Source organism: Triturus cristatus, chromosome 7 (assembly GCF_964204655.1).
Source record: "Triturus cristatus chromosome 7, aTriCri1.1, whole genome shotgun sequence".
In the NCBI taxonomy this organism is placed as follows: domain Eukaryota; kingdom Metazoa; phylum Chordata; class Amphibia; order Caudata; family Salamandridae; genus Triturus; species Triturus cristatus.
The window spans coordinates 1,341,802,794-1,341,828,904 of NC_140590.1; the positions used below are offsets into that span (position 1 = coordinate 1,341,802,794).

At 45.4% G+C, this 26,111-nt stretch overlaps 1 protein-coding gene across 1 annotated transcript in view; it reads left to right on the forward strand.

Annotated features, from left to right (window-relative positions):
• PXMP4 (peroxisomal membrane protein 4) overlaps positions 1 to 26,111 on the forward strand; it is a 145,793-nt gene that overhangs the window by 45,793 nt on the left and 73,889 nt on the right. Inside the window, exon 3 of the mRNA XM_085618977.1 lies at positions 20,861 to 21,059. Coding sequence (XP_085475103.1) covers positions 20,861 to 21,059 — 199 coding nt within the window. The remainder of the gene's footprint in view (positions 1 to 20,860; positions 21,060 to 26,111) is intronic.

A 26,111-nucleotide genomic window follows, 5' to 3' on the forward strand; every position in this document is an offset into this window, starting at 1 on the left:
TGCTGGGGAGAAGGAAGACAACACTCCCCAGCAACCCCCTACCACCTCAGGCGCAGGAGCGCCATAAAGTATCAGAAGGCGTCCCACAGCGCAGACTGGGCAGGCTAGTCTGCGCCTGTCTGCAGCCAAAGATGGCTAGGCTGGGCCATTCCTCTTGGTTTTTCAACGTGGATCTTTGGCTCTTTCTGCAAATTCCCCATACCCTCCTAAATACAAGGTAGGAACCATGGTGAAGAGGAAGTGTGCTATGCCTGCTATTAAGGATCGCCCATTGACTGCAACCATTACCCGCTTTCTCACCACGGCAGTGGGGGCAATTAATAATGAAATTGAATCTGTGGAAGAAAGGTTGGGGGCTACAAAAACGGCCCTGTTAATTAGACCCCATCGGGGGTAGCCAGTACTCAAGAAGTTTTATGCCCTGCAGGGGTTAACAAGCTCTCAGTGACTTCCTCAAACCCTTGTTTATCAGGGTAACCTAGAGATTGCCACTAACGAAGTGTGGGGGGGGCACACTGATTCATTATGCCCACCACCGTCAAAAAAGGCTATTGGATGTAGTAAACTTAACAGGAACCAAAAGCCACCTGTAGCTCGTAAAATAATAATTCCTGGCAAGGAGAATAAGGGAAAAGCCCTAGCAAAGGAACTAGTAAAGAAAACTATGGGGAAGCCCTTAACACCTACTCAGTTCCTTAGATAAAACTTTATAAACCTATTTGAATCCGCTTATGGGTATTCGTAATAGCATTGACACCTCATTGAAGACCTTTATTGCCTCAAGCTCGGCCAGTATAACTAGTGGTATCAAAAAGGCGGTTGCTCTGGAGCCTACATCAGTCTGGCAAAATCGTCCAGCCTCTCAGGGCTGGGAAAAGTTACAATCTCCGCAAGGGATTACTCAAAAACAATATTTTGGCCCATGATTCTCTGGCTTATCCCACTCAAAAGGGAGCAAATGGGGCCCAGAGCCTGGATCGCAGACCAGTGTCTGAGCACAAACTGACTTTGTATCTAATACTCCAGAGAAAGATGCCTTTCCTATCATCAGGCACCCAGTAATGAGAACAAGCTCTAACAGTCTCCTCCATCTTCTTCCAGAAGCCACCCTGCTACTCATAGTTTTGAGAAATGTTCCTGCACTACGGTCCAAGAGGGAAGAAGATGCATCACCGTTAAAAAAATTAAGTTGTTCATAGGCCATCAAGATAGATAAACCTGGGGCTGAATTGTGAGGGCTTATTTAGGAACATAAATAATGTGCAGAGTTTAATGGGTGAGCTCACAAGTAAAGGAGGACATTTGATTGTATCGTTATTAATTTTAAAAACGTGCATTTGGTCAGTTCTCTCTTCAAAAAAACTCTCTAGGCTTAGTACCTCAAGGGGGAATATCATGGCAGTACCCTTGGGCTATTTTTATAAGCAGAGTGTGCAATTAATTTCAAGGCCACTGTACTTTGACCACTGTGTATCTCAGCCTTTTGCTGTTTTAACTTTTAATTGTTTTTCTCCTCTTGAGCAAGTTGATTGACTGTATCTACAAGTGCTGACTGTTTTTCAGTCCTCTTTACCTGGGTGTATGGTGACAGATAACAATGAAAGTGTGTATACACCTGTGGTTAACTTTAACGTGGTTCCAGACAATATATCCCTACCAGGGCTAGAAATGATGGCAAATATTTCTCTCTTAAATACAGCTCCGGTACCCGCCGGTATCCTTAGAAACAGCGATTTCACAAGTAATGAAAGTGTGTATACCCCTGTGGGTGATGTCAATATGGTTCCAGAAAATATATCTTTATTAGGTCTAGAAACGGCAGTAAATATATTTCACTTAAACACAGCCCTGGGACCTGCCGGTAACCTTAGAAATAGTGATTCTACAAGCAGATATGTTGCATCTCTTAAAAATGTTTTTATTGTTTCTGATTGTCTGTTTTCGAATGTGGCAGGTCCATCGAACAAAGTGCAGAATGACGATTGGCTTGAGCTAGTGACGGGTTACACCGATATTTGTCTCCAAGTAACCTGGTCCAGGGAAGTTGTTTATGTTGATGGGTATGTCTCTATCCATACTGCAGCCAGGCAGGCACTAGGGGATCATCACAAGGGGGGGCTGCTTACCCTAATAGTGACCACTCTAGGAAATAAGGTCTGCAAGACACCGCTCGACTGTCCACATTTCCAAATTATTATTATGATCTGAAAGAAACACGTAGTGATAGATTCCTTACTATAGAATTACCCCCAGGCATCAGGCTGGATCCGGAAAGTTTTCGTCAGCAGTACTCCTGCGCGTCGGTAGGTGGAGTCGTGCGGCTCCGAGTTCGGCGTCGTGATCGCCGGGAGGACGTCGCGGGCAGAACTGAGACGCTCGCTGACGTCCGTTCTTTCTTTTTCCACGCCAGCAAGCGCAGATCCCGGAAGAGCTAGTACCCCCAGTCATTTTTCGACTGAGTTTTTTTTAGGCTTTTTGTCTCCTATTTTCAATCGACTCCTGGTGCTGTAGGGATGCTCTGGTTTAAGAACTGTGGGGACTGTCACCACATGGTGACGGACCCACACAGTGTGTGTCTCTACTGCCTGGGGCGCGACCACAACTCCAAGTCTTGGTTGCGCCCTTGGAGTCGTGGTTGCGCCCCGACTTCCAGACCATGGCGCCGAAAACTTGGCGGGAGTGGTCCAGAAAGTTGCTGGAAGTCCAGCAGTCGGCTCCGCGCTGTTCAAGGTCTCGGTCCCGTGGGAGGTCGAGGGACCGGTCGCGGAGTAGTCACCATCATTCTTCTGGATCTAAGTCTTCCCACTCTGGGTCAGGTAAGTCGAAGCATTCCAAGAAGAAGTCGAAGGGGCTCCTGTGGATAGGAACGTGGCCCAACTCCATCACCCGGCTCCGGGCGACCGCCTCTTTCTCTCTCAACACCCTACCCCTGAGAGCTTGGTTGTCCAGACCTCTGCGTCCCAGAGCGTTTGCCCTCCGCACCTCCGGATAGGCAATACAAGAAGCTGGAGCTGCTTGACAAGAAGCTGTTTTCATCAGCCAGCTTAGGGCTGCGGTAGGTGAACACCGCATGCCTCTTGGGCCGTTGTTCCCACTCTCTGTGGGACACGGTTGCGCAGGTGTTGCCTAGCTGTCCGGTGGAGGTCCAGACAGTATTCACCCAAGCTGTTTCTGCAAGGAGAGACGCAGCTAAGTTCACCATTCGTTGTGGGCTTGACACCGCCGACTCGCTGGGCAGGGCGATTTCCACGACGGTGGCGCTTAGGCACCCCGCCTGGCTGAGAACAACTGGCTTTTCGGGGGATGTTCAGAATACCCTGATGGACATGCCCTTTAATGGCATTCGCCTTTTTGGTAATAAGGCAGGACTCTCGGGCTACGGTGAAGTCCTTGGGCCTGTCGGCCACTCTGCCTCCTCCGCCTTCTGCCTTTCGCTCCTTTCGTGGCCGCGGAAGGGGTGCCCCACTACGTTCGCAGAGCCACAGGCCGGCACAGCCACAACCTTCGCGCGGACATGGGAACCGTCGAGGCGGTTCAGGGGGCCAGCAGGCGGATCAGTCCACCTCGACCCCCGCAGCATCCACTACTAAGCCTTCCTAGTCAGTCCTTTCAGGTCCATCAAACGCCAGTGGGTGGACGAATTGGCCTGGTGGTTCAACACCTGGCAGGTTCACTGAACACCAGGGCAGACGAGCTCAGCCGCAGGTGCATGATGGATCATGAATGGCATCTTCACTCGGAGGTGGCACAAGGTCTCTTTCAACAGTGGTGAGAGCCTTGGCTAGATCTATTCGCCAACGAAGAGAACGTGCAATGTCAGCAGTTCTGCGCGTTGGAATTTCCAAGGCGGCACTCGCTCGGAGACGCTATTTGTCGCGAGTGGAGTTGCGGTCTATTGTGCGCTTTTCCGTCTATACCACTTCTGCCCAGAGTGCTGAAGAAGATCAGACGTGACCGTTGCCAAGTCATTCTTTTGGCGCCGGACTGGGCTCGAAGAGTTTGGTATCCCTAGCTACTCAGTATGAGCATGGATCTCCCAGTTCGTCTGCCTCTTCGGCAGGATCTTCTGTCGCAGCAACAGGGGACGGTCCTGCATCTGAACCTGTCCAGGCTCCACCTCCTTGCGTGGAGATTGAGCGGCAGCAGTTGATTCCCTTTGACTTGCCTCCTGAAGTCTGTGATATCATTCTGGCAGCCAGGCGTCCCTCCACTAAAGTGGTATACGCCTGCAGGTGGAACAAATTTGTGGCATGGTGCACAGCAAAGGCTGTGGATCCCCTTTCTGCCCCTCTTTCCGAGGTCCTTTTGTTTGGCCCGGCAGGGCTCTGCTCTGGGCACTATTAAAGGCTAACTTTCCGCCATTTCGGCCTTTCTCAGACTACCTGATCACGCCCTCTCTTTTCAAGTCCCCTGTTGTAAATAGATTTCTCAAAGGCATTACACACCTTTTCCCTCCTATTCCGTTTGTGATGGCACAGTGGAACTTGAATCTAGTTCTAACTTATCTGATGTGCGCTCCTTTCGAGCCTCTTCACAACTGTCCTCTTCGTCTTTTGACTCTGAAGACTGCCTTCCTGGTTGCCATCACCTCCGCTAGGGGAGTGAGTGAGCTCCAGGCAGGCTCTTTCGTGTAAGCCTCCTTTCCTTTCCGTTCATCCGGACAAGGTGGTGCTCAGGCCCCGGCCTTCCTTATTGCTAAAAGTTGTCACTGCCTTTCATATTGGGCAGACTGTTACCTTGCCCACTTTCTTCCCGCCTCCACATCCTTCCAGAGAGGAAGAAATGCTCCACCATCTGAACCCAAACGTGCGCTTTTGTTTTACCTCAACCGCACACAACAGTTCCGGGTGGACGACCAACTCTTTGTTGGCTACGTTGGCACCAAGAAAGGTCGGGTGGTGCACAAGAGGACTATCTCCCGCTGGGTTGTCTTGTGCATCAAAGTCTGTTACTCATTGGCTAAAAAAGAGCCTCAGTTGGGGCTGCGTGCTCATTCCACTCGAGCAATTGCAGCCACTATTGCATTAGACTGGGTGTCCCCCTGCAAGACATCTGTCAGGCAGCTCCGTGGGCCTCGCTGCACACGTTTACGAAACATTATTGCCTGGACAGCCAAGTCCGGAGAGACGGCTTTTTTGGCCGTTCTGCTCTCCAGGACTTTCTGGTGTGATCTAGGTTCGCAGACCCACCACCGGGGTTTGTATTGCTGGGGTATCTATTCTAAGGTAAGGAACCTATCACTACGTGTTTCTTTCAGATGAACATGTTACTCCCCTTCGGTAACGATGTATCTGTAAGAAACATTAGTTGTGATAGATTCCTTACAGCCCCAACCATCCTCCCCGTTCTGCCAACTGATTTCTAGGGTTAAGGTCATCCCTTTCAGGGCCCTAGTTTCAAGGCACCAGTGGTCAGTATCTTGCATGGCTCTGCGTTCCTGGCGCGGAATGTCGTGTACAGAACGGACGTCAGCGCGCGTGGGCGGCGTAAGTACTGTCAGTGACTTCATCCCGGCGAGAGCCGCTTGATGCCACCTACTGATGTGCAGGGGTACTGCTGACAAACTTTCCGGATCCAGCCTGACACCTGGGGGCAATTCTAAGGTAAGGAATCTATCACTACTAATGTTTCTTACAGATACATCGTTACAGAAGGTGAGTAACTTGTTCTTTGAGCACAATGTCACATTGGTTGTTTATAATTTTTATTGTCATAATTCTGTTCATACAAACATTGAAATAGCTGAGAAGCTGAATTATTCCCTTCATGAACATATAAGTAACCTTAATACTGATTATATTCTCCTCTGGGGAAGAGATTTTAATTGTAGATTATACCCTTTATCCAAGTTGTCTGCTTGTAGCTTGGGGGCGGGAGAGTAAGGAAGTAAGTGCCATTTTGAACACAACTTTTTTAGGCAAATTTTTAACTCCTTTCTTTCCAAATTTTCCCTTTTCTTGACAGTTGACTTTTCATTGCAGTCGTCGCCAGACCAGATTAGAGGCCAAGGCAGTCTCATTAATTTTATTTCTCTCTCTGATTGTTATAAACCACAATCTGTGAGTTTTTCTATCCTCAAAGAATGTTTTAGCGATCACTTTCCATTATCCATTTTTTTTAAACCCTTTACAGAAAAACTATTGGGAAAATGTAACTACACCCCATATATCATCAGAATAATAAGGGTATGCTACGGAAATGGTCTACTGTAAACCCGGATATTATATTGGAACAGTTAATAAACACTAACAGGGCACAAATTCAGGAGTGCTTAAAGAGCCTTCTTGTTCCAAAATGTATGTTTGCAGCTTGTGCTGATATAACTCGGAAAATAAATGAAGCATTAACAGGGGGCCGAAGAGTAACACCCGAAGACCTTTTAAATGGTTCAACAGTAACTGCTCTCTGACCCACAATAATCTCATAATGGCTCTGTAACAAAAGCCCAGGGATAACCTTTTGGTAAGATCTTGTCGACATCAATACAAACAGGTACTCCTGACACGTAAGATGACTATTAAGATGCCTGGGAGAAACTCCAAGAATCTAGCGTTAACAAGGATCCCATTCTTTTCTGGAATACTGCTAATGCCCCTTTATTCCAAGAGAGCCAGAATAGCAGTATTGATGATGTAAGGCCTCCTGGGAAAGGGGTCGAGCATTTCTCCATGGTATTAAGGGGGGATGCTTCTTGGTCCCCAGAGTTTGTTGGTGATTATTTAGCTGTCACTATGCTGACGCTGGCGCATCCTACTTATGAGGAAGTCACAAAAGCGTGGATTAAAACCATAAGAAACAAAGCAGCTGGACCAGATGGTGTTCCTGACTATCTCTTCCTGGCCAATCCTGATCTTTGGATGATTCCAGTATTAACTAATATTTTAAGCTGTTTAGCACATTTGGGCCCGCTCTAATCCTGGTCCAATGTGATAATTGTACCCAGGGCCGGACTGGGACCCGAAACCGGCCTTGGCAAACTGCTCGTCCAGCCCCCGGGGAGGGGGAGGGGGGGGGGTGTGGCCGAACTGTTTGCTAGGGACGGTTTCGGACAATTGTGTTACAGGGGGACGATAGTGTCAGCCTCCGAAAACAAAAACTGGCCCTAGGGGCCCAAAACTGGCCCCCGACCTGGTGGCCCAGCGGGGAAACGCCCGGTGCCCGCTATGGCCAGTCCAGCCCTGATAGTATCTATTTTAAAAAAAGGAGATACAGCCGACCAAAAATGCTACCGCCAAATTTTGTTGATTGACTGCACATGCAAGTTAATGGGCGGTGTTCTATTGGATCGCTTAGAATCTTAATTAACCGAAAGAGGCAAACTCTGACATTCTGCTTAAGAAGAGTTTTGAGCACTGTTGAACAGAGCCTTTATCTTTACTTACTTATAAGCAAGTACACGCTAGCCAAGAATGGATCCCTCTACTTGGGATTTATGAATTTAACATCTGCTTTTGATTGGGTGAATAGAGGGAAACTGTGGCGGAAAATTTTAGACATGGGTATAGATGCATCCCTAGTTCACTTCGTAGCATAGATGCATCAAGATGTGAGTGGAAGAGTCGGATATAGAGCAGATGGCAAACTGTCCCCACCTATCAAAATTAATTGTGGAGTTCATCAAGGGTGTGTGCTAGCCCCTTTTTAAAATTTATTTTAAATATTAATAATCTGGAGAGCTATCTTAATCTGGGGCAGGCTGATGCCCCAAGGGTAGGTACCAGAAATCATTCAGCCTTGCTCAATGCTGATAATTGTGTGTAGTTTCCTAGAACTGGTGTGGGTCTGCAGATGCTTTTAAGTAGATTTCATTATTTTATGTGAGACCTTGGATTTAAGGCCAATACGGCCAAGCCTTATGCTATGGTGGTTGGGAACACCCCTCACCTCCTAAAATCCTGTTTTATCAATATTGATAAGCTGCTTTATGTCCCAACCGTCTCCTATTTAGCCATTCCTTTTGATCAGAAAGTAAGATGGCGACATCTTGTTGATATTAGGAAAGGTTGTTTGGATAAAAATTTGGAGGCACTGTGTCGGTTTGCGAAGAAGCTGGGTTCTAGACCAATTGCTCTGTTACCTTATACGGGGTGGGAGTGTGGGGCTTTTGAAATCCGACATGCCTACGGGCTGCAGACGTCTTTTGGCAGTCCCCACTAGCTTGCTGATCACACTATGCTACATGGAATTAGGCTTCACTCCTTTAATTCATCGCATAAAAACTGTACCAATAATGTTGTGGCACTCGTGGGTAAAAGAAGAGCCTGTGCTTAATCGTGCAATAATACTAGACTGTATGAGCTTAGACAATATTCAGAAAATACTGTGGCCCAGTTACATCAAAAGGCACCTCGAACAAGTTCGTCTTTATTTTCTTAGTCTGCACAATACACTTTATCCCTAACTTTGTGGTTTAAGTGCATCGTCACTGAACCAATATGATTATCTACTATTGGTAATCCCTGGTGGGTCTAATGAAATGTGTATACATATTATATACTGCTCCTTTTTTTTTATAGATTTTGATACAGAATGTACTTAACTGAACTTGAATTCTATTGGTAATATTTAATACACATCTGTGGTGTGCCTTATAGGAATTTATTAATGCTTGCACGTTGGCATGTTGGCACTTTGCTTCTTGACTCATTTTAACCATGTTGAGACTTATCTATAGTATCTATTTATTTTATTTGTATGTTCAATGTACTCTTTTATGGTTATGAAAATAAACCATGAATATTTGACTGACCGACTAACCCTTACTCGGGCCATTCTCAACTCACGAATAGGGAAACTCTTATCCCAGTTCAGCAAGGGTGCAAGCTTTCCAAACGCTGCTGCCTTTTTTTTTTTTTTTTTTTACCCTGATCATCAGGTAACCATCAGGGCTGTTATGCGCATGCTTTGCATGATGGCATCCTGCATTGCCATAGTTCTTCAAATGCGTCAGTTACAGCGGTGCCTAGCAGCACAGTCGTCTCAAGCAGAGAGTCATTGGAAAGGTCTATTGTTGATTGGGACCATACTCCTTGCTATCTGCAGTGGCAGAATGCAAATAATGCATTGCAGGAATGGCTCTTTCTCGTTCCAGTTACACGGACCATCACCATGGATGCCTCACTCACTGGCTGGGGGGCGCACCTACAGGACCCCACAATCCAAGAGGTGTGGACGCCTGCCCAGCAGAGTCTCCACATCAACCGCATATAGCTACTAGTTGTACAGCTGGTCCTCAGGGCGTTCCTGCCCCTCATCCAGCAGACTGTAGTTGGGGTCCGGTCGGACAGGACTTCTCTGTTTTACCCACAAAAGTGGGGGAGGGGGGCACACACTCACTCCCGTTGTCGGCTTTAGCCCAAAGCATTTGGTGATGTGCGATGCATCAAAGGGTACATCTGCTCATTCGGTACATTCCCAGAATAAACAATGACTTGGCAGACCACCTCAGCAGGATGCTTCAACAGGTCCACGAACGGGAACACCACTCCCAGGCACTACTCCCATTGTTGGAGGTTTCTGCAGATAGACCTGTTCCCCACTGCCAAAACGTAAAATATCAGAGCTTCGCCTCCAGGCTCCCAGACCCACGGTCCATGGGTAATGCACAACGGATGAATTGGTCCGGGATCTTTGCTTATGCTTTTCTGCCTCTCCCACTCCTCCCATGTGTGGTTTGGAAACTGAGGCAGACATCCCTCACTCTCATCCTAGTAGCTCCAACTTGGGCACGCCAGCCCTGGTTCACCCCCCCTGCTCCAACTCTAGTCCCTCACGAGAAGCTCCTCTACTGGCCGGACCGTCTTTCTCAAACCCAAGGTACTCAACATCCCAATCCCAACAGCTCAATCTTGCGATTGGCTCCTGGGTCTTAGAATTTGGCTACATTAACCTCCCTGTAGAGCGCAGGACCATTCTGAAGGAAGCACACAGGCCCACAACTAAATCCTACTGTGCGGCCAAGTGCAAACTACTTGTACACTACTATCTCCCGAGACGTATTGACCCTCTCACAGCCTCTGTGCAGGACATTGTCTGTTACTTTCTTCACCTAGAGAAGACGGGCCTTGCCTATACATCTATCAGACTCTGTTTAGCTGCTGTGGCTGCTTACCTACAACATTGACAACACACACTCACTTTTCAGAATCCCAGTCATTAAGGCTTTCATAGAGTGCCTCAATTGGGTTATCCCACCACGGATGCCGCATGCTCTTGTGTGGAACCTCAACATAGTACTCACTAGACTAATGGGCCCTCCTTTCGAATCACTTCACTTTTACCCATTCAAGTTTCTTTCTTAGAAGGTGGCTTTCCTTGTAGCCATAACTTCCCTCCATTGTGTCATTGAAATGCACTCTTACCTTGGAAGAACCTTTCTTCCAGGTGCATCAGGATAGGGTAGTCCTAAAAACCAACTTCAAATGTCTGCCTAAGGTAGTCTCTAGCTTTCATCTCAGCCAAACAATAGAACTTTAATTGTTTCCACATCCCCAGCGGAACACGCTTTGCATACTTTGTATGTCAAAAGAGAGCTCAAGTAACACATTGACAGAACAAAACCCTTCAGTAAGACACAATTATTTTTATCTTTCTCCAAACCACACAAAGGGCATGCTCTTTCTAAAGCAGGTGTTACACGCTGTTTTTTTTTAGGTGCATACAGACTTATTATGTAAAGTAACAACAAAAGAGGAAGGGTAATAACGCGACTAATCCCCTCAAGGGAAAGTATATAAACCAACGAAGTCAGTGTAGTCTCAAGAATGCACTAACCATCCAAGGAAGCACCGGTCTCCAAGGTCAGAACCTACCCAATCAATTACAGGGAGGAAAACAGACCTAAGGAGGTAATACAAGTTATGTATGGAAAGCCCTCACTCACCAACCTGGTTGGTGACATGCTTCATCATCGGGCTCCACCGGGCATGGCCGAATGCCATCTCAGTGTGCTGCAACGCCAGGTTACTGCGGAGCGGGGTTGTGTGTGGTGACAGTGAATTTAAAATTCCCAATTAAGTCAAAAAAGTAATTTATTCGTTTTGCTAATTGGAAAATTAAAACATAATAAAAAGGAGTGATGGTCAAAAAATAACAGACCGGGTTCACTCCATGGCGGTCAACATGTTTCTGCCTTTATGTGTGATCTACAGGCTTTCATCAGGACCAGAGTGGAAGTGTGGGTGCCCCGGTGGTGTGAACGCGCTAAGGTTCACCCTCCCGTGGGCTGCTGTGTAAAAAATAATATATAAACACAGGAAAAATACGCCAAAAAATATGATGGTGGAGAGAAACGAGTTTACTCTATAATGAAAAAAGAGACGTACATACACAAGACAAAACACAAAAGAATCGTAAATGTGCGTAGTCATGACATTATAAAGTGCCACAATTTTAGGCTCAAACATAGTGCATGGATGAGGACTGTGCCAATAATCAGTACCTCAGGTGCATAAAAGATGTGCTGTCAGTGCACCTAGAATTAGCCAGATACTGGTGTCAGGGAAGTAAAACAAGACTTCACCTGAATAGCGTGACTAGCGATGTATCACGGAATAAACGTGGAGTCTCAATGCTACGTGAGAGACTAAAACTAACGAGGGCCAGGAAACAAATGAACGCGGCCCGTGAAGCATTCCTGGTAGGTAGAAATGCCGAGGGGAGTAGAGAGGTTCTTACTGTGAGGCAAGACCGTTCGTCGCCTCAGGGATCCCGGGGTGGAGGTGCGAGCAAATATGGCACACCCTGGAAGGAAAAAGAAAGAAAGAACGGCCACGAGCGGCTAGATAGCAAAAACACAAGCCGAAAAGTACTGCAAACCTTACCATAAGGATACAGGAGCCAGAAGGTACACTTACGCCCTCGCTGCTCGGCACCCGTTAGGAACCTACACTGCCTCGAGCCACCGGGTCCAGGGAGAGAAGAGACCTGGGGCGAGGTACCTAAAAGCAAAAATGGGGAAAGGAAGCCCGTCAGTGATAGGGCAACACATCACATGCTGTGTGGTGATTGGATGAGCCCCAGCCAATAGGACGCGTGGAGGCAAAAGGCTCGTCCGCTTAATACCATTGACAGCTAGTCAGTAAAGGGACAAGACATCACATGCTGTGCAGTGATAGGTTGAGCCACAGCCAATAGGACGCGTGAATGAAGGGAGGCTCGTCCGCTGTTTTCATTGACAACTCGACAATGGAAACTTTATGCGGTACATAGCGAGTAAACATGAGCACGCTGGGCACATCAGAAACGTGTGTCTGGGTTGAGCACTAGATGCAGAATGGGAGGACGGTTTGTGAAACGCAAGTCCACAGGCTCATTCAGAGGAGAGTGCCAATGGTAATGTGGGAAACGATGTGTGAAGGGGACACTGCATGTCATGAACCCCTGGTTGTCGGTCAATGCTGATCGCGTAATGGGGTACAGCACAAGGGGGTCAGAACAGGACTATATACTGGGTGGACAATGGTAAAGTCACACAAGGTGACCCAACCCAGTAGATGTAAAGGTCACTGTTGGTTAGCGGTACCATAAAAGTAAATGCAAACATAAGAGCATACTTAGAGTATGTTGACCCAGGGTATATTGTCATTAAGACCCACAAGGTTGGTACCCAGACGGTACACCCATCTTTGTTCCTTCTCGAAAAGGATTTTTTGAGTGTTTCTGCGTGTTGTGACTTCTTCAATTACTGTCCAGTGCAGGTCATTGGTGGTATGGTTAACAGACAGGAAATGTTCACTAAGTTTAGTAGTGATTCTTTTGCACCTAATGTTGCTCCGATGTTCGCAAATGCGGAGTTTCACTTTCCTGGTGGTCATCCCTACATAGCGTAGACCACAGGGACAAGTGATGAGGTAGATAACATTAGGTGTGTTGCAGTTGGTGTGGCTATTTTGGGTCCAAATCTTGCCTGGTTCCAGATTAAGACTGGTAGTGTGAGAAGTCAGATGGCATATACTGCAATCCGAGCAAGGAAAATGACCCGTAACCTTGGGAAGACCCCATGCTTCTGTAATGGATCTCTGAGCAGTGTTAGGTCTGGTAATGGGACGTGTCTGTACTAGGCTGTTACGCAGGCTTTGAGCCCGTTTGAAGGAGAACAAAGGTTTTTCCCATCTCCGGTTATTACTGTTGATGATACGCCAATGTTTCGTGACAACTTTCTTCATGGCATTGGACAGGGTACTGTAAGTAGTGACGCATGTGAGTGGTATAGACATGACGTCTTTGACAGAGTCCTCCAGAAGGGCTTCTCTGGGTTGGTTTCTGGCCCGTTTGTAACTCCTTGAAAGGAGGGGGAGAGGGTACCCTCTAGCTGTCATTTTAGAAGTAAGATCACTAGACTGTGCCTTAAAATCTACCAGGGCGGTACAATTCCGTCGTAAACGGAGGAATTGCCCGTAAGGCAGATTCTCCCTCAGTGCACGAGGGTGGAAGCTTGTAAATTCAAGAAGGTTATTTCTAGAGGTAGGCTTGTAATGTGTCCTAGTGTGCAGAGATCCATGTTTGTTAGTGATAAAGACATCTAGGAATACGACTTCATGAAAGTCATAAGTGTAGGTGAATCTCAAATTTGGATCCAAGGTGTTGATCCACTGGAAGAAAGTTTCAAGGGCGTTGGTATCACCGTGCCATATGAGAAGCACGTCATCTATATATCGTCTCCATAGGCCTATGGAGAGAAGATGAGGATTGGTATCAGGGAGAATGTACTTCTGTTCGAAATCGTACACATATAGACCTGCTACACTCGGAGCAAAGGTACTCCCCATGGAAGTACCCATGGATTGCAGATATAGGTGTCCCTGATACTCGAAAAAGTTCCTTTTCAGTGCCAGAGTGGCACATTGGATAATGAAGTTCTTAGAAGTCCTATACTCCCAAGGATGGGAATTGAGAGATTCACCCAGGACCCGGATGGTCTCGTCCTGTGGGATACTGGTGTATAAGCTCTCAATATCCAATGTGACCAGGATTGTATTCTCTGAGCATTGAATACCATTCAGTAGTTTGAGCAGGTCCTTGGTATCTTTAAGATACGTCGATGATTGTTGGACCAGAGGCTTAAGGAAATGGTCGCAGAACCGTGATAATGGTTCCAGGAGGGAGCCAATCCCCGACACAATGGGGCGCCCAGGGGGAGGGAGTCTCCCCTTGTGGATTTTGGGGAGTGTATAGAAATATGGAATAGTCCCTTGGCTCTCGGTAAGGAAACGTGCTTCCGGTCTGGTGATGGTGCCTTCAGTTAGTGCTTCCTCGACTATCCTCTCGATCTGGATCTTAAGATCGTTAGAGGGGTCATTGGGAAGTGGTGTATAGTTCTTGCGGTCACTGAGGAGTCTACGGCACTCATGGTCGTAATCAGCAGTATTCATTAGGACCACTGCTCCGCCCTTGTCTGCCGGTTCCATACATAACTTGTATTACCTCCTTAGGTCTGTTTTCCTCCCTGTAATTGATTGGGTAGGTTCTGACCTTGGAGACCGGTGCTTCCTTGGATGGTTAGTGCATTCTTGAGACTACACTGACTTCGTTGGTTTATATACTTTCCCTTGAGGGGATTAGTCGTGTTATTACCCTTCCTCTTTTGTTGTTACTTTACATTTTGGCAGCGCACAGCTGTGAGAGCTCATTTGTCCTCCCTTATACTAAGGGGGCTCTTTTTTGATCTTGATTTGATCATTTCCCGGATACTGACAATATGGCCACTCTCGGTCTCACTTTTTCTGACTCTGAGGTCGATGCCATCCTAGCACGTCCTTCCCTATTTGCAGATCCCACTATCTCACAGACGGTTACATATGCCAGTGAATGGGAACAACTCTCGGAACTAAAGTAAAACCGTATACGCACGATACTACACGGCACAATCCTCACGGAATACTTGAGGACTAATACAGCCCCTAGGGGCCTACTAGTGACTAATGCGCCCCGTATCTTCCTCGAGGATGCCACCTTTAGAAAGGAATGGACCATGATTGCATGGCACTGCACTCGAGACTGGCTCGTCTTGATCATAAAAACAGCAGTACGATTATCAGAGGCAATCATGATTGAGATCACTCAAACAGAGACACAATTTAAGGCCACCTTAACGGGGTTCAAAAAACGGTTAGATGAACTTAACAAAGACATCAATGAATATAAGGAAAACCTAACTCAAAGTAAGGTGAACCAATTCCAAAAAGATCTTAAAAAGTTTGAATTCAATAAGATCTACCCTTACGCTGATCCCTCTTTCGTGGCATTGCGCAAAACTGAGACCTACACCTATGGCTCTGAGGATGAGTCATCAAATAGTAGCGGCTCAAGCAATAACAGCTTCAGGCAGGCAAGAAGGGGTAAACAAAGGGGTAGAACACGCCCCCCTTTCAATCAATCCCCTTGGCTGAACTTCCCTCCCCAACAAGGTATCATGGGGTCACATCCTATGCAGTTCCATTACCCATTCAATCCACAAATGGGTTGGAATCCTGCGTACACGGCCCCTATGTATCCACAAAACCACTTTACACCGCCTCCTTTTTTAGAGAGAGGCCAAAGGGGCAAAGGTCGGCGGAGAGGGCCCAATCAAAGGGTCCATTGGATACAAGACGACCCGGTGGGCAACCATACCCGGAGCAAACAACTACAGGACCAAGCGATCGCAGGCCCGAGCACCTCGACAGCCTAATTGTCAACCTATCTGACAAGATTCTAACTACCCAGGAGACAACAATACTGGAAAAAGGACTGGGGTTTATTCCGTCAGCCCGTCCCGACAAATTCCGTCTCCATTGTGAACTCTCGGCTTTCTTCAGAAAACTGAAATTGAAAGCCTTTTTTGAGGAACATTCTTCAGAGGTAGCAGACTCTGATGTAGGTGACACACCTCTACGACCCAAGTCAACGTTCACACCCCCCCCACACACTATACCAGTTGAGATCGTGACTTTTGAACGAGCTGTATTTACTGAGATTGAGAATATGGACCCCCCCTCCACTTTCAAAAATCTCAAAGCCGATGAATTCAGAGCCATCAATTCTTTACGACAGGACCCGAATCTCACCATCAAACCGGCAGACAAGGGCGGAGCAGTGGTCCTAATGAATACTGCTGATTACGACCATGAGTGCCGTAGACTCCTCAGTGACCGCAAGAACTATACACCACTTCCCAATGACCCCTCTAACGATCTTAAGATCCAGATCGAGAGGATAGTCGAGGAAGCACTAACTGAAGGCACCATCACCAGACCGGAAGCACGTTTCCTTACCGAGAGCCAAGGGACTATTCCATATTTCTATACACTCCCCAAAATCCACAAGGGGAGACTCCCTCCCCCTGGGCGCCCCATTGTGTCGGGGATTGGCTCCCTCCTGGAACCATTATCACGGTTCTGCGACCATTTCCTTAAGCCTCTGGTCCAACAATCATCGACGTATCTTAAAGATACCAAGGACCTGCTCAAACTACTGAATGGTATTCAATGCTCAGAGAATACAATCCTGGTCACATTGGATATTGAGAGCTTATACACCAGTATCCCACAGGACGAGACCATCCGGGTCCTGGGTGAATCTCTCAATTCCCATCCTTGGGAGTATAAGACTTCTAAGAACTTCATTATCCAATGTGCCACTCTGGCACTGAAAAGGAACTTTTTCGAGTATCAGGGACACCTATATCTGCAATCCATGGGTACTTCCATGGGGAGTACCTTTGCTCCGAGTGTAGCAGGTCTATATGTGTACGATTTCGAACAGAAGTACATTCTCCCTGATACCAATCCTCATCTTCTCTCCATAGGCCTATGGAGACGATATATAGATGACGTGCTTCTCATATGGCACGGTGATACCAACGCCCTTGAAACTTTCTTCCAGTGGATTAACACCTTGGATCCAAATTTGAGATTCACCTACACTTATGACTTTCATGAAGTCGTATTCCTAGATGTCTTGATCACTAACAAACATGGATCTCTGCACACTAGGACACATTACAAGCCTACCTCTAGAAATAACCTTCTTGAATTTACAAGCTTCCACCCTCGTGCACTGAGGGAGAATCTGCCTTACGGGCAATTCCTCCGTTTACGACGGAATTGTACCGCCCTGGTAGATTTTAAGGCACAGTCTAGTGATCTTACTTCTAAAATGACAGCTAGAGGGTACCCTCTCCCCCTCCTTTCAAGGAGTTACAAACGGGCCAGAAACCAACCCAGAGAAGCCCTTCTGGAGGACTCTGTCAAAGACGTCATGTCTATACCACTCACATGCGTCACTACTTACAGTACCCTGTCCAATGCCATGAAGAAAGTTGTCACGAAACATTGGCGTATCATCAACAGTAATAACCGGAGATGGGAAAAACCTTTGTTCTCCTTCAAACGGGCTCAAAGCCTGCGTAACAGCCTAGTACAGACACGTCCCATTACCAGACCTAACACTGCTCAGAGATCCATTACAGAAGCATGGGGTCTTCCCAAGGTTACGGGTCATTTTCCTTGCTCGGATTGCAGTATATGCCATCTGACTTCTCACACTACCAGTCTTAATCTGGAACCAGGCAAGATTTGGACCCAAAATAGCCACACCAACTGCAACACACCTAATGTTATCTACCTCATCACTTGTCCCTGTGGTCTACGCTATGTAGGGATGACCACCAGGAAAGTGAAACTCCGCATTTGCGAACATCGGAGCAACATTAGGTGCAAAAGAATCACTACTAAACTTAGTGAACATTTCCTGTCTGTTAACCATACCACCAATGACCTGCACTGGACAGTAATTGAAGAAGTCACAACACGCAGAAACACTCAAAAAATCCTTTTCGAGAAGGAACAAAGATGGGTGTACCGTCTGGGTACCAACCTTGTGGGTCTTAATGACAATATACCCTGGGTCAACATACTCTAAGTATGCTCTTATGTTTGCATTTACTTTTATGGTACCGCTAACCAACAGTGACCTTTACATCTACTGGGTTGGGTCACCTTGTGTGACTTTACCATTGTCCACCCAGTATATAGTCCTGTTCTGACCCCCTTGTGCTGTACCCCATTACGCGATCAGCATTGACCGACAACCAGGGGTTCATGACATGCAGTGTCCCCTTCACACATCGTTTCCCACATTACCATTGGCACTCTCCTCTGAATGAGCCTGTGGACTTGCGTTTCACAAACCGTCCTCCCATTCTGCATCTAGTGCTCAACCCAGACACACGTTTCTGATGTGCCCAGCGTGCTCATGTTTACTCGCTATGTACCGCATAAAGTTTCCATTGTCGAGTTGTCAATGAAAACAGCGGACGAGCCTCCCTTCATTCACGCGTCCTATTGGCTGTGGCTCAACCTATCACTGCACAGCATGTGATGTCTTGTCCCTTTACTGACTAGCTGTCAATGGTATTAAGCGGACGAGCCTTTTGCCTCCACGCGTCCTATTGGCTGGGGCTCATCCAATCACCACACAGCATGTGATGTGTTGCCCTATCACTGACGGGCTTCCTTTCCCCATTTTTGCTTTTAGGTACCTCGCCCCAGGTCTCTTCTCTCCCTGGACCCGGTGGCTCGAGGCAGTGTAGGTTCCTAACGGGTGCCGAGCAGCGAGGGCGTAAGTGTACCTTCTGGCTCCTGTATCCTTATGGTAAGGTTTGCAGTACTTTTCGGCTTGTGTTTTTGCTATCTAGCCGCTCGTGGCCGTTCTTTCTTTCTTTTTCCTTCCAGGGTGTGCCATATTTGCTCGCACCTCCACCCCGGGATCCCTGAGGCGACGAACGGTCTTGCCTCACAGTAAGAACCTCTCTACTCCCCTCGGCATTTCTACCTACCAGGAATGCTTCACGGGCCGCGTTCATTTGTTTCCTGGCCCTCGTTAGTTTTAGTCTCTCACGTAGCATTGAGACTCCACGTTTATTCCGTGATACATCGCTAGTCACGCTATTCAGGTGAAGTCTTGTTTTACTTCCCTGACACCAGTATCTGGCTAATTCTAGGTGCACTGACAGCACATCTTTTATGCACCTGAGGTACTGATTATTGGCACAGTCCTCATCCATGCACTATGTTTGAGCCTAAAATTGTGGCACTTTATAATGTCATGACTACGCACATTTACGATTCTTTTGTGTTTTGTCTTGTGTATGTACGTCTCTTTTTTCATTATAGAGTAAACTCGTTTCTCTCCACCATCATATTTTTTGGCGTATTTTTCCTGTGTTTATATATTATTTTTTACACAGCAGCCCACGGGAGGGTGAACCTTAGCGCGTTCACACCACCGGGGCACCCACACTTCCACTCTGGTCCTGATGAAAGCCTGTAGATCACACATAAAGGCAGAAACATGTTGACCGCCATGGAGTGAACCCGGTCTGTTATTTTTTGACCATCACTCCTTTTTATTATGTTTTAATTTTCCAATTAGCAAAACGAATAAATTACTTTTTTGACTTAATTGGGAATTTTAAATTCACTGTCACCACACACAACCCCGCTCCGCAGTAACCTGGCGTTGCAGCACACTGAGATGGCATTCGGCCATGCCCGGTGGAGCCCGATGATGAAGCATGTCACCAACCAGGTTGGTGAGTGAGGGCTTTCCATACATAACTTGTATTACCTCCTTAGGTCTGTTTTCCTCCCTGTAATTGATTGGGTAGGTTCTGACCTTGGAGACCGGTGCTTCCTTGGATGGTTAGTGCATTCTTGAGACTACACTGACTTCGTTGGTTTATATACAGACTTATTATGCCAAAGCCAAAAGACCCCTCCCTGTTCCTCCCAAACCCCACTCCACTTTTTTACGGAAAGGAACCTCCATGTCTTTTCTTGGTAACATTCCTTTAGCTGACCTCTACAAACCTACATGGTCATTTGTATCTACAGCTGCACATGTCACAAACGGGAAATGTTACCCTGTAAGCATCTGTTCGTAGCATGAAGTGCTGTAGATTCACATGCACCCACCCTCCTCCCTAGTCGCCTGAGACTGTTGCAGATGGTGTTCTCTTTTTACCTTTACTTTGCATGGTCATCGCTTCTGTATCTCAATGGTTCATCCTCACCCTTCGTGCAGAAAAAACAATCTAACAATGGATCGAATGGCCATGCGCAGTACCAGAGATGGGTGGAGTCAGTATACCTCATGACTCGAAGACCTCTTCGAACAAAAACAAGTAGTATACGTCCAAGTCCAACGTTAGAGGGCAAGAGTATGCACAGCATGTAAATCTACAGCACTTCATTCTACAAACAGATGCTTATAAGGTAAGTACACTTTTCCTTTAAAAGCAATAGCATTACATCAGTGTATACATGTAAAATCAAGTGAGAAATTCATTGTTAATAATGCACAAAAATATAAGCCAAAGTCCTGCCTTCTTACTCTTAATTCACTGAGTGCATAAAAACAGTGCCTCGTTGCTTTATTTAGTGTAGTTCCTATGTAAATATTTCCTAGGCATCATGTATTGATCAGACAAATACCCAGCCCAGAAGGCTGTTCTCGTTAAAAACATAACATTGGGCATGAAGTGGTAACTCGTGGGGTAGAGGCAACTTCATAGACATGAAATGTGCTTTCCAGCAGTAGTGCCTTTTTTATGATATTGTATTTTCTGAATATGCATTGTGATGTTTTCAATTAAATGCTTTTTTTCAATAGAGAGAAATAAGTATTTCAAGAGTGTTTACTGTCATTAGTCTAGACTGTCTACAGATGGGAATGGCCCCTTTACATACAGGTACCATGTGATGTACAAATACTGGGTTACCTCTCTAATACCTCCCCAGTATATAAAATTACGTTTCTGAAGTGGAAAGGTGAAAGCACGCACTTCAATTTCCTTTCGTGTTTATTTTTCTCTTTCTAGTTTGCAAGACAAACTGAAAGCCATTGCTCTGGCCACATATACCCATTCTCGAAACCTGGCTTATTTTGTCTTCACCTACAAGGGACTTCTTGCATTTCAGAAGTATTTGCAGGGGGAGCGTCTACAGATTCACTCATTTCTGGCGGCCTGTGTAGGTGGCTGGTTAGTGTTTGGAGAGAACAATCAGATCAACAGTCAGGTAAGTGAAACTTTAGCTGTCTGCACAACTCTATAAATTGGGGAGAGCATGTGGTGTAAAGGCCAGAGCTGCTGACTTTGGAGTTGGGGTAGCAGGTCCAGTCTCGGCATTAGCTCAACATTCTGTGATTCTTTCATCTCTCCATGCCTAACAAAAATAAATGTGTCCTTGTGTAATGTAACTGGTGCTCATGTAAAGCGCTTCAGTACCTTCAGGTCCAGTTCGTGCTATATAAAAAATGCAAAAACAAACAAACCACTGAGTCGCTCGTACAGCAGAAATTCTATTTTTAGTGTGTAAATCTTGGCATTTTTACTTTCATCATTGTGTTTATTTTATTTTCTCAGAAGACATTCTGAATCTGGTTTCTGCCTCCTATGTTATGCCGACCATCACCTGCTGCCTCTACAATTTGCTTGCGAGACAGCTGGCCAGTGAAGTGCACTTCTCCTCCATTCATGTAATTCAAATGCTTACCAGGCTGGGAAACCCCAAATTGAATTTATAGTAATTTTAGAGATCGCATTAAAATCGTAGGTCATCACCCTCCTTTTTTGGGTAGTTTTGTTTTCATACACTGGGTTTCGGTATCTGCCCTGAAGGTCTCGCGTATTATTTCAAATCCCGCTCAGCGAAAGACTATTTGAGAGCTCGCCCCACATTTATATACATAAATCTAAAAACATATTTTTTTTAGGTGGAGTCTAGGCAGCGCGCATGCTCTCTGCAAGACCTGCTGTATTCAGTAAAAAGGCTTTAATCCTGCCTGCTGCTTATCATAGTTTCACTCCTGAGTCGCTCTTCTTTGCGGTCTCCTAACTGGTTCTCAGAGCCTATATGTCACTTCCCTTCTTGGCTGAGGAGAACAGGCCACACAAAGTTTCCTTATATTGTTAATCTTTTGTTTGGGAGAAGTTATTTTTTTTTTTTTTTTTTTTTAACCTTTATAAAGATCTATATATTTTCTTGCCTCGGCTCCTGTTCTGATGGAGTCTCCCGTCCGCATTGGGAATGTTAATATGACAAAATTCAAAACAAAGAACACTTCACACAGCGATCAGTGCGGTGCCCGCTTCAGGGCCGCTGCGTTTCATCACAGTGACAGCACTTCATCCTGAATGTCTCTCCCGGTCCCCGCGGCCCGGGCATGTTGTCCCTTGGTGCATGCTGTATTTGTACAAACGCTGTCTCTACTGGTGCAGTTTTTCTTTGATGGCACAGCATCATATTATGGGGGCGACTCCTCCAATGATGCACATCACTGTATAAAAGGAAAGAATGATGGATGGAATGCTGAACAATGTAAACATTCACCACCAGTACATAGATCTCGGTTTAATCCATTGTTCTTTTGCTCACCACGCCACCCCAGGTTGGACCCAGCTATTTGCAAATCAGTCTTGACCCTGTACCTCATGAGAACATTCCGGCAGGAACTGCTAAACCAGGTCCTTCCTGGACCAGAAACCGGATAGACAGCGCTGTCTGTGTGTGTCTGAAAATCAAGTTTACCATGGCAGATGACACGCACATTCTAGAGCCCCGTTCTACTGTGGCGTTCTACAAAAGCTGCTACATATTTAATCTCTATTGCTGTCGCTGCGCTGTCCAATCTCCCTCCATTTCTCATTATTATAACAAAATGGAGCAACCCAATAAACCCTTGGAGGCTTGGGTGAATTACAATAATGAGTAAATGTGCCAACAAAGGGGATATTTTTATCTCTAGTTTTTGATGTTCTCATATATTTATAAAGTCCTAAAAAGTGACTTCCAACAAACAATTTTTTTAATTAAACATGTTATAAACCTGAATAGATCTCAAAACAAAAAGACGGGTGTATACTTTTTTCAGAAAAATATAAGTAATCAAAAGTGAAATGAGTTCAATTTTCATTATACACTAATCCATTTCTCATTGACACTTTGGTCAACACCTAATCCAAATCTTAGACAACATGGACAGCGTTGTTCAAAATACCATGAGTGCTACACAATTTATTTGTAAATGGGATTAGGTGAGCTTGGCGACGTTTCGTTCTATTTGTTCTCATCTTTTAGACCATCTTCAGGACTAGATTTCTATGTGGTGAACCAAAGACCCTATGTTATTTCCGCAAATCTAATCTGATTATTTGAAGACAGCAGGCTGAATGTTTATTTAAAATCAAATCCTTGACTGTGTGAGACCCGATCCGTGACGGCCTTCTCCTTCGATAGATGTCAAAGAAATGAGCAAAGGAGTGCATTAATCTGCACTACTACCAAGTGTGTGAAATCTTCAATGCGTCACCCAGGGACTTGCTATAAAAAAGGAAAATTGCTACGATTCACACAGTCATTGATTTTAAATAAACATTCAGGCTGCTGCCTTCAAATGTATAACAACACTCATGGTATTTCGAACAACGTTGTCCATGTTGTATAAGATTTGGACCCCAATAGGGGGTGTTTACATCTTTCCCGGAGTAGATGTATGCGTTACAGGCCAGTAGAGAGGGCGGATAATCCACTGCCTAGATCAACATTCCCTGTACTCTTAAGTCTCGACTGAAACACTACAGAAATTATTTCAGCAGCAAGGGCCTGCAAGATACTTTACAGATTTATTAGGCTAGCTGACAACATAATCACAAATAAAACTGCCAGATTATCAACATCATGATTACAAAACAGGGAGACAAGAAATACTCTGATGTATTTAAATAATACCACAAGTTCCCACAACCCTTCCCTCTGGCACCCCCAACAGCCCCCTTCTCCCCCTCCTCCATCTTGATTCAAGGAAGTCTGACCGAGCATGAAACTGGCTCCCTATTTGAGTTCTATTTTTATATGGAAAACAAGGATTGATTTCTCAACTGTGAACACTCGCAGCAATCCATGACTGCAATGGAGTCGCTGTTTACATAACATTTTGGCTCATCTTGCATTCCGTGATTTTTGTCTTTTTTCAAATGTTGGCTTTCCGTAGTTTTTAGGTCGAGCTTTCGTGGGTGCGTGTTCATCTTGAGCAGCAAGTAGCTGCTTGCATTTTATTGCAGCATTGTGTGCAGCCCTCACCCCTATCTGTTCCCCATGACACATAATTGCACTACACAAATGTACTCCACACAGTTCCATAATGAACAATTTCAATATGACCCACATAGTTCTTCTCCAATTCACATACACCCGCTACACTCCAAACTAAGACATATAGGTATAAGACATTGCTATTTACAGTGCCAATAGCTCTAACACTTGCAAACGTGAGCCCTATTGCAATGCAAATGCTTGTTTATTTTTTCTACTGTAGTTGCTGCAATCTTTTCTTTTTTCTTAGCTCTGCAGCTGGATTCGTTCCTAGGATTCTAACTGTGCTCTTATCTGAAGTTTTGTCTTGAGAAGATGACTGAGAAAATCACTTTTAGTCTAACATCATTATGGAGAAATTTGTTGAGTAACCACATATCGAGATTTCTGACGATTCTGGTGACACTTTCTTATATATAATGAGACCACTAAAAAAAGTAGCTTATATTTTCACAAGATCAATTGCAGAATGTGAAGCATATCATTTTAATTAATGATAATTGCTTTCCAGTCCCTCCTTCCATTCTGGGCAAAGTTTTTGTGCCATTTTTCTAGCCTGCTTGATTTGTGTGTAACCATTTGCACATTGGCGCCTGTCTCTTACAGCTCTGGAAAAATAGCCCACTCTTCAGCCTGCTCCGGAACATATATCTGGGAGAGCCAATCCGAAATACCCATGTTCTCCAAAGCTTCTGATGAAATCATTTCGTGAATTAATTGTATGTTCTTTGTGTCTTTTGAGACATACCACTCAAAAGAGGAGGGGCGTTATTAGAAGGAGATTAAGGCTGCAGGGATATGGCAGAAAAGTTTGCAGAAGGTGCAAAGGTTTGCAGAGCAGATAAATCAAATAAGGGTACGAACAATTAAACTTGTTGACAAAGTAGTAACATGCCTCAACTTGATGTCTAAGGCTACAGTAATTCCTGAACTTAACCAAAATGTAAGCATTTTTTAGGTCGAGCCTAGAGTCCACGTGCATGCTCTGCTCTGCGAGGCATGCTGTATCCCATACGAGGAGTTTGGTCACGCCCACTACTTCTAATTGGTTCCTTCCTGTGCCTTTGCAACTGCTTTACTTTTGTGTGGTGAACGGTGTCATTTGTCCTTCCTTTGGGTGTGCTTGTCACGCCCATGGCGACTGACCCTCTTAAATGGGTCATTTCGCTACAGACCATTGTTTTCTTGTGGCTCTCTTTTTTTTTTTTGTGTGTGTTTTTTTCAGTCACTATGCACTAGTGTTTTGTTTAACTTTTATTATGGGCCGGAACACTAGTGCTCGTAATTACCTTCTCCCTCCCTGTAATCCTTACATGCCCTCCACGGTTTGTCTGCGTCCTGTAGAAGACTAATGCATGTGGGTTATAGTGGCCCTAGACCTCAGAAGCTTCCTGGTAATATTACGGACACGCTCCTTCTATTGACCACTTCAAAGTCGATTTAAAGGGATGTTCAAAACTTCTCAATACATTTGTCTCTTTGACAAACCACTTCCTAAATAAAATTTTGGAGGCGACCAAAAAGGTAAAACTAATAAATCTTAACGTATAATGTATTTTTTAGGTCCGTTACGAAGCACAAGTTGGACTTAGAGCAGCGGGGACTGAAACACTGTGCCCATTGCACTAATTGTATTCTTTTTTTCTAAATTACTTCCTACTGGTTATTGGGCCACATGCACTTCATCTCTGCTTCGGCTTACTCATTCTTAGGAAATAAATCTACCTAATTAGGTTGAAATTAGACATTACACATTTGGTGTGCTAGAAACAAACAGACCGTTATTATAAAGGACTGGGAAAATCATTTTATTTCATAGGTAAGGCTTTATATTGTGAGGCTAATACAGCTCTGTTCCTACGCCAAGTCAAGACTGCCCGATGACCTGGAGTGGACATGCTTGTTAATTTGCAGCAGATATTTATCAAAAGGCTTTTGCAATCCAACAATTTACAAGGCAAACACAAATAATCGCTT